The sequence below is a fragment of the Montipora foliosa genome, chromosome 2 (assembly GCF_036669935.1).
Source record: "Montipora foliosa isolate CH-2021 chromosome 2, ASM3666993v2, whole genome shotgun sequence".
NCBI classification, from domain to species: domain Eukaryota; kingdom Metazoa; phylum Cnidaria; class Anthozoa; order Scleractinia; family Acroporidae; genus Montipora; species Montipora foliosa.
Window position 1 is genome coordinate 899665 of NC_090870.1, and position 10000 is coordinate 909664.

General features: G+C 38.3%; 1 protein-coding gene across 2 annotated transcripts in view; it reads left to right on the forward strand.

The window, feature by feature from the left end:
- The window catches only part of LOC137988633 (uncharacterized), a 15560-nt gene extending 8729 nt beyond the window's left edge, over positions 1-6831 (forward strand). The window contains exons 4-6 of one of the 2 annotated variants that reach the window (XM_068834620.1): positions 3903-4013; positions 4111-4610; positions 5715-6831. In XM_068834620.1, coding sequence (XP_068690721.1) covers positions 3903-4013; positions 4111-4610; positions 5715-5975 — 872 coding nt within the window. In that variant the 3' untranslated portion in view covers positions 5976-6831. The remainder of the gene's footprint in view (positions 1-3902; positions 4014-4110; positions 4611-5714) is intronic. The other variant, XM_068834625.1, reaches the window with a different exon arrangement.
- Positions 6832-10000: the final 3169 nt, after the last annotated feature.

Sequence of the window (10000 nt, forward strand, 5' to 3'; positions counted from 1 at the left end):
TCACCTCGGGGGAATTCTTCAGGAAATGTTATGCCTTGAAGATGAAGCCATTTTGCTGGATGAATGTCCACAGCCTCAGCTGGACGGCAAATAACTGGCGCAGTAAGTGCTTCAATACATTGCAGCTTTCCAGGCTTATCAACAGGTGCTACAGTAAAAGCAATTCTCTTTCGCAGCGTCTCCTTGTCTGACTTTCCACCAAATCCAGACACAGCAATTCTAACATTCTTTCCATCTAGGCCAAGCTCTTGCACAATACTTTGTCTAACAAATGAAGTCTGTGAACCGGGATCAAGAAAACATTGAACAACTTTCGAGCAACCATGGGATCCACACATAACAGCTGGCACAGTTTGAAGAATAACTTTGCCGCCACCACTAGACACCATTGAACTTGCTACTACATGTGAAGCTGCTGTAGAAGGAGGAGCTTGAGATAAGGATGCTCTCTCCGGGGACGTTTGTGATGAGGGTGGTGTCGCTGAAGACCCAGAACTGACCGAATCCACATGAAGGAGGCTATGGTGTTTACCTCGACAGTGCTTACATGATGGTTTTTCACAACTTTGAGCCACGTGACCAGCTTCTAAGCAACGAAAACAAAGACCTTTGGACAATGCCATCCTGAATCTATCTTTCACTGCCAATGACAGAAAATTAACGCATGACCACACGTGGTGATTCTTCCGACAAACACAGCACTGTTTGACTTGCATAGAAGCACATAGTGCAGAAGTAGATGATCTTCGTGGTGAACTAGACTTGAAATTCACCTGGCTTACACACTTTGCAGTGTTTTCCTTTGCAGAGACCTTGAACTCCAGAGAGGGAGACTGGGAAGACTCTTTGGCTCGTACTACTTGTTCTAAGAAAGCAAACAATGTTTTCACTTTCACACAGTCCTCTTTTGCTTTGCAATTACCAAGTTCAAGTTCCCACCTTTCAACAACTCTTTTTGGCAGCTTGTCCACAATTAGGGGTACAAGAACCGGAGCTAAAGTTTCAGAATTGAATCTCTCACCCATGGATTCAACAGACCGAACATGCCCAACCACTTGATCATAGAATTTACGCATAGACAATGCATCATCAGAGTTTAAACGCGGTAAATGAATTAGGGATCTTATATGTGCATCGAGGATCAATCTTGGATGACCAAACCTTTCTTTCAGGGCTTCCAAAACTGGCTGGTAATTCTCTTGTACCACTGCAAATCCCTTCACTGCTTCGGCAGCTGGACCCTTTAATGATCTCATCAAGTATTCTAATTTCTGTACCTCTGCTAAGGCTGAATTATCAACCACGGAGACCTTGATCGACTGGTAATAAGGTTGCCAACATAAAACGTTTCCATCAAAGGTAGGCAGATCAATCTTCGGTAGCTTAACTTGTACCTGAGGGCATGACTGCGGGGTTACGGTTGCACTGCTATCCGTTTTCATCTCAGAGACAGATTTACATTCCAGATACTTCGTCATTTTAGACATGTATTCAATAACACGCAATTCATAGTCATTATGACTGCTACACTCTGTGTCGATTTGTTCGTCTTCTAACAGAGTACACATTGTGGCTTGCACATCTTGTAAATCGTTCCATTTACTAGCAATATTATCTTTCAAAACCTGAATCATAGCATGATTATCCTGCACTGATAGCGCTTCTTCGACAGACTTCAAAGTGTCCGTTACGGACTTTCTCAAGAACTTTCGTTTCTTCTTAATAGCTTCCAACTCTTCAGACATTTCGACTAACCTTGAATGATCACAATGTTCTTATAGTCAACCAGAGCTTCCACAAATTCATCAAGGTAGTCCTGCAAGGTAACAGCGCCAATCGCTCCAAATGCGAAGACCAACTCTTCATCCAAATCTGTCAGAATCTCTCCGATTCGAAGGACCATGTATTCAACGATTTATTCTTCAAACGCAACAAGGATTACAATTTCTACGCGACACAACGAATTCAACATAAACACACGAGCACATGGAAAATTTTATGCGGGGTGTCCCGAGCCCCTGCATCACTGGGACCCAGGGTCCTCAAACCCGACAAAAATAGAAACTTTCAGTTCCGAACAAATATTATTCACAATGAAAAAGAACGTTACACAGCCTGACGAAGACATAAAACAATTTTTTCAGCGCGATATAACAATAAACGAAAATGGACTTGTGCACATGGCGACGGCTGAAGGTAGAACGGGCTGATTTAGCAGAAGAACGGGAAGGTCAGTTGACGACGGCGCGCGCTTCAAAATGTCCTTGTTAGGTCAAATTAGAGTAGAATCTATACTAATGTGCGCGCTCTCCCGTCGTCAACTGAGGTTCCCGTTCTGTTGCTAAATCAACCTACTGATTTAGCCTAATCCGACAAACCGATTTAATATCTGCCGGCAAAATAAAAACAATTGCCATTTTGCCTCTATTACTTAACCGGACTAACACAACAATAATACTTGGGCGCGTTGGACAGCCAAGACACCGTGCCATTTATTTAGCATTGGAATGGGCACAGAAACATTTATACATCAAATCTATATAAAGAGAAGAGCAATGCGTCAGAACCGGACACGAAAAGTCCTAAAAAACAGCAGGTGGAAACAACCAGGGAGCGTGTACCCCCGACCAAGGCAGTGGTGCGACCCTGGGGGTTATAGGTATTCTTATTGCGATATACCAATAAACGAAACTGGACTTGTGCTCTTGGCGAAGGCTGACCGTAAAATGACATAGCCTACCAACGCCTGACAAGACTAGCTAGACTAGCTCTCAGTATTTCGAAAAACAATTTTGTTCATTTTCATTCTAAGAAACACCATATAGGTCATTAAATTTAATAATTGATGGTGTAAATATCCAAGAAGTCTCCACAGTCAAATACTTAATAGGTGTCACTTTTGACTCAAACTTGACTTGGAAGATTAGAATCATGTTAATGAACTTTGCTTAAAACTATCGAAAACTGTATGCAAATATTTTCCAAATTAAGGTACTATGTTAATGTTGATATACTTATTCTTCACTATTCCCTAATTTTCCCCTTTCTTACTTATGATATTCAAGTTTGGAGTCTCACATACCCAACCTACCTAAAACCAGTAATTACTTTGAAAAAACGAGTTCACGTTCTGAGCGACTATTGAAGTCTCTCAGACTCCTGAAATTCTCTTATATAATTCATCTTGAAATTCTCTCTTTTGTTTATCAGTGGTACCATAAACTAAGCCCTTCTAGTTTTGTTAATTCTTTTAACCCAGTATCTTCAATTCCTTCATATGATACACGTCAATCACAGATTGATAATCTGTTTGTTACATCTGTTCATACCACTCAATACGGCATTCGCTCTCTCAGTTACATTGGTCCAAAACTTTGGAATTCTTTATCCATTGATGTTAAGAAAATCAAGCCGTTTTCCAGTTTTCGTCAATATATCAAAAATTCTGTGATTGATGGTTAGAATACTATTACTAATTCCTAATGTTTTACGATTATATTATCTCTAACTGCTATTTAATTAATGAAGAAATACTTTTTATCTAAAACAATTATTTTGCATCTCTATTCTTTCTACTCATACTTCTTGTTTTGGGTCACCTACTCGGTTAGTTCCATGAACTATTTGGGTGTCCCAAACTCTGCACAATGAACCTACAATTTTAAAATTTCTTTTTTTTCGCAATCTCTTGTTTTTATATTTTAAGCACTAATTTGTATTAATTATTATTTCTGTGTGAATTAAATAAAAAGTGACTTGACTTGACTTGAATTGAATTGAAGGAAATACAAGCTGTTAAGTTAAATTAATGGGAGATGCCATTCTTTGTCATTTTAAAAGAGGCTGCTGTCAAACAAACATGAAAAAGTACTTTAAACTGTTCTCTTTTGATTTTTTGGCAGAATTTTTAAGTTATGGTTTAGGTCATCCGTCCCACTGTGGAACTGGTTGTAAATTTTTATCCGATGGATTTGGTTATTGGATGAATGATACATGGATTGCGCATGCACCAGGTAAAGTTCAGTGAGGTACCACAACTGTGTCCAAGCCAAGTAGAATCGAACTGGACTACAGTGAATTTACGAAATTTGTCCATTTTTTTTTTCTCAGCGAAGTTATTCGAAAGATCCCCACGCAACCGAGAGGGTATCCTGTGGATTTACGGCGACTCATTGGCCCTGAGATTTTACGACTCTATTCATTACACGCAATTGTGCTCCGAAATATTCCGAGCATGTAACATAACCTACAGCTGGGTGTACACCATGTTGGAACCAGTGCAAGTAGAAAAGTTCAAGAAAAACTATCGTGACTTTGATCCTTATCGTGTATTACAAGAAATAAGAGACGTTATACACATGCCAGAAATGGACGAAAAAAGTGTTATTATTCTCAACTGCGGATTGCATTATGTCTCTGCTTTGAAATTTGCAGTTTATCGTCAACTCATTGATGATATCATTGCCACGTTTAAAGAGAAATGGAAAAATGAATTTGGCGAGGAGCAGCTAAAATTTCGAGGGAAACTAATATGGAAAACCACAACGGCTATTCATCGAGAGAGATTTCTTTATCATGATCATCCGAGCCCACGTTTCTTAACACTTCAGGTAAAGTGATATGATCTGTCGGCGACCTTTTCTTTTTTTCATTCTGAGGTAATGCTTAAGGCGTGCACTCCTATCTATTGTATTCGAGGGCTGGATAGATTTATCAAAAACTCACCCCTGTCCCCCGGAGAAATTGAAGTGATTATATGCACGCCCTTTTTTTAATGTTTAACACGAGATGTCCTGCTAAGTCTGAGGATATGCTGCCTATTTCCAAAAGCAACGATAATTGTTAGGTTTAGGGTCATTTTTAGGTTAGGGTAAATACAGATTGTCTTCTTATTTATATTGTGAAGTTAGAGTGGTTTTCAATTGAGTGTCGAAAGTAATTAGTGAATTACTTTAGTTTTGCATTACTTCACTCAGTGATTGGTTCAAAGGTCTCACGCCACTTTTTCAACCAATCACAAGTGAAACCAAAACCAATCGTGGCCCGCGCGTGCACATTTTCCCGCGCTTTGTGTCGGCTACGAGTTTTGATTGGTTTACTGGATTGTCTCCGTCCTTTTTGATTGGCCAAAGTAATTACTTTGGTGTTGGTTTTACGACACTCATTTGAAAACCGCTGTAATTGTCTGTTTTGAAGTTGATAAGAACAAGGGGACACTTCGTGACGCCTATTAAAATCGTGTGTGCATCTTGTTACAAGCTTTGTTCGATATCTTTGCACCTTAAAACTATCCAGTAGATAACCTCAACTGGGTTGAGGTTACCTCCTAAAAGCGTTGATAGATATGATATCAGAAACCCATAAGGGTTGAAACGTGTAACGCGCGTTCACAGCTTCCGAATATTCAGTGCGAACTGATTGGTTGAATGCTTCAGTGCTAAGTACCATATTTGGAAACCTCTCGCTCTTTTTGTTCCAAATGTGGTACTTAGCAAACTGAATATTCAGAGGCTTGTTTCCCAGCACACAAGGGGCCGTTACACGTTTCAACCCTTATGGGTTTCTGATGATATTAAATGCTTCTTTGGGTTGCTTTGTCGTGATCTTGATAAATTAATGCAACCTTTAAATCTCGAAAACAAGATAGACTTAAAAGTCAACTGAAGAATCTCTTGTAATTCAATGAAACTATATTGTTTTTTCAACTCTTTCAGCGTATACAGTTATACAATGCTTACGCCATATGGGCCATGTGCAAAGCTGGATTCGAGGTGTTGGATGTATTCCCAATGAGTTATTCATATCCTGGAGGAACAGACGGCAGATTTGATAGACACGATGCGGTTCACTTCAAAAATACAGTCTTCAAACCAGCTGAACAGCTACTGCACGAATACTTCAGTCCGTACGAAGGAAAAGATAACAAAAAAAGACTCTATAACCGTTTATATCACAATAAAAATTATTCTTTGTGAATTCAAGAGTTTCGTTTTTTCGACCTCGATCCACCAACCCAAGTCTTACTGTCTGCACGGCTGCAAAGCGAGGACAGCACGTGTCAAGTCAAATTTTTTTCGAGGATGCACCAACTTCTCTTCGTGTTTTTACAAAAGTAAGGCTTGGCGCGCAATCATGAGTTAACATCAGAAAATGAATTATATGTCCGTCAAAATAAAAATCCCGATTTTCGTGTTGAAAGAATATCTGAGCATCTTGGCCAGCCTTGAACGGCAAGCAATTCAACCAAGGTTTTTTACTTCGAAAACGCTAGCAGTGCCGGTTTTAAAAATATATAACACCGTAAATTAATGAGCTGTAGTCCATCCCAGATCGAGAATTCTTAAGCTTGGTTATGGACATTATGATTCTTCTAAGCCAATAAACACTTGCTACTGATATCGGAAGTTGAAAATGCTGGGGCACTCAACGACTGATGTCTTAAAATTTGTCAGAATTTAATACGTTTAAAAGCTCGTTTAGTGACTCAGAGTTTGTAGCTGCCGTACAAATATTTCTCTGTTCGGATTTTCAAGGGGAATGTCAAGTCCGATAAAAAATTCTACATTACGTAGTCGTTTTTGCCCTAGAACTTTAGGGGACGTTTTCTTGAAATTTCAGTTAACTCAGTCTTATTCAGATCAGCAGAGGTACCCCAAGATCGATGTATGTGTATCTGTACTATATTATGCAAGAGTCAAAAAGAAAAGTATTTGTATGGGGAAAACAGTTTTTCTCAAAATTGAAAAAAGGTATTTAGGATTTAAAATAAAAAATAGCTTCCCTTACGTCTCTCTTGTGTTTCTTTGTCTCTGGTACAGTTTTAAGAGCGTTTTAGGTTTTTTTTGTTTCCTCTTCTTTTCCCTCTACATATTCTTTCCCAAAGTGGAAAAGAATAAATTGTATAGAGGGAAAAGAAGTGGAAAAGAATATATAGAGGGAAAAGAAGAGGACCCAAAACCACCTAAATCGCTCTTAAAACTGTCCCAGTAACTGTAAAATTTTATTGCCAACGAGCAAGCCGAGGGAAGACGCGACCAGCTTAATGCCGCGCGAAGTATTTCGTACTGTGAAAAGTGTAATGTAAGTGTACGTAGTGTAATGTAAGGTTCCCTGGAGGTTTAGCAGGGACCAAGGAAAGCGCGTGTTTCGTTGCGTGATGTCATTAGACAAACTTGCATGACGCGCGCGACTATTGATAATCTTGTGTTCTGAGGTGAGCAAACACATTTTTTGCCATTTCCCTGACCATTGTGTTGTGTACACTTGCTTTGAGTGCTCTTTAATATTTATTTTCGAACCATCGTGTTCCATGTTAAGTGAACGAGCTCAAAATTAAACCGGCGTTCGTGTTCTTATCGGCCGCTGTTGTCAATTTCGGATTTCGACCCGCAAGTAGAGCAGTTTGTTTTTCGTTTTGTAACCATTGAGTTGTGAACAATTTAATTTATTTTTCAAAGAAAATATGTTGTCTGCAAAGTACACAATTCAACGATCAATGTGATTTATAATTCATGGCTGTATCTTGCAAAATAAAAATTCTATAAGTGAAACAACTTTCATGTGCGAGAAAGTTTGACTCCCCGTTAACTCGGACCGTTATATGTTTCACACTGAAAAGATTCTGAAGATTGAAAACGCTTTGGCGCTTTTTTTTACATGGCACTGATTTTATTCAACTTAATTATTGGATATTCCTGTTAAAATTACTGCCGTTCAAAAATTACAGCAGTACTTTCCATATTATGGCAAAACACGCTGACATCTACATTGTTGTTGAAGATACGGAGTGTGCAATTTCTATTATAATTGTATTATTGTTAACTAGATAAATTGAGTTGCAGTACTTTTGAATAAAAAATTACAACTCCTGTTGGGTATTTTGGAACTCTGATACAAATCTGCAAACTATGTATTGTATTGACTGTTTCGTTGGCACTTAGCGATAGCTATTACTAGTTTTTACTCTTGTATTATATTATAGTACAGTAAAGATACATAAACATCGAGCTTCGGCTACCTGTGAGATCACTAAAATTCTAGCGTTCTTCGATGCGGTTTCGAATTTTGTACGCACTCCTCGGACCCTTCACTGCTTTTCTGAAATGCCTCGGGAATCTCTTCACAAAAGCTTTCAAAATCGTAGTGCGCATCGGAAGTCTGAGCTCGAAACTTCTAGCTCACCTTCCACCTGAATAGATGTTTACCGACGAAGTGCTCGTTGGGTGCCCCTGTAGATGGTTTTCACCGAGGAATGACATACTTTAATGGAACTTTCAACTTCGGGGTGAATCAATTGCAAGTTGTCTGGAGAAGGACTGAACTCACCTGGAGAAGCAAATTCTGTCAGTGTAAAATAAGAGTACATATTTAAGTTCGAGTTATACACGAAAGAGAGAAGTTACTGTACTTATCTGGACAATTTAAGCAATATTTAATAATTATTCGCCGAAGGCGAAGTGATTATCGGTGAATATTCATAGATAATCACTGAGCCTTAGGCGAATAATTGTTTTAGTATAAATACACAGGTGATTATTTCAAAAAAGAGAAAAAAAAAAAAACATTTCAACGCGAAATCATCTTCACTTACAGTGGCAAAAGGACTACTGGCAGCCATTTTGTCCGTCGAGGTGATTATCGGCTGATAATCCGAGATAGCGAGCCAATGAGAGCGCGCGATTATGTATATTTACCCGTGTATTTATACTAATGTCTCTTATACAATTGCTTAAATTGTCCAGATAACAGCGAGAATCCGGCTTCTCTCTTTCACCTATATCCCACACCTTACATGTATACATTTATTTCATTCTGCGAGTGCTTTCACGCAAACACTCTAATCCCCACAAATTGGCCTCCTCCAACTTGCTCCCAACTGAGTGGCTTCAAAACTCAATTGGTGAAGTATTGCACCGGCATCAAAACTTTTCCTGCAATTTGATTTTGTTTAACTTTCATTTAAAACTTTACCGCTAATTTCTCTTATTTTTCTTCTCATCCTTGTAAAGATGGAATTTAAAAATATATCTCCTCTTCACGAAAACTGCGAAAATTAATTTTGCTGGAATGGTCTCCCTGTCCCTTGGCTTGTAGTTCCACTCGCGCGCGAAATCTCTGATCAGGTGATAAACTGCGCGCATCTTGTAACCCCATGATGTTTCATCTTTTGCAACTTCTCTTGTTTATATCTCCGCTTCCCAAAAAATACCCTTTTATTTTTTTCGTGGTAACTTAATTTTTATAACAATGTCTATGGTAAGAATACTACAAAATTCTGTGGGTGAGAAAAATGAAGACATACTATGATAAAACACTAATTTTTTTGTGAAACTGGCCTACAGACTTGGTTAAATGTTAGAGATTCTTTCTAACATTATGTGGTAACGCTGTATGGGAAGGTAACACCGTTCCATTTTTTTAAAGACAATATATGCTGAAAGAAATGCCTCTTATTCGGTTGCCGTGGTAACGATATTTTGAAAGAAAAGGTTATGTGAGCAATCTATGATGGGTACTACTTAATACTCTGGCCCAATTTTATCTCGATCTGATGACCCAAATGAAAACTATATGTGCAAGACCAGAATATTTTTATTTGTGTACAAAAAAAGCTAAAAAAAAAAAAAAAAAAAAAAAAAAAAGCAAGGTGACACACGCTAACACCAACCTGGTGTGGCCAACACATTTCGCATGCGCACAACCTCTTCACCCGGTCAATTAGCAGCCATGCCGGGAACGGCTGTTTCAAATCAAATCAAATCAAATCAAATCAATCTTTATTTATACACGGTTTTAAAAAATTCATCAGGCATGAAAAATAAAAAACCTTAGTTACATTGATTCAACTAAATTAAATTAACTTAAATTACAATATTAAAGTTATTTAATTAAGTATATGCAAAGCAAAAACCTGTTTTCCATGAATGCCGTGTCTTACTTGCTATTATAATAACTATGTAAAAGAGACTTAAAATCACGTAGAGATTCTGCTTGCCTTAAT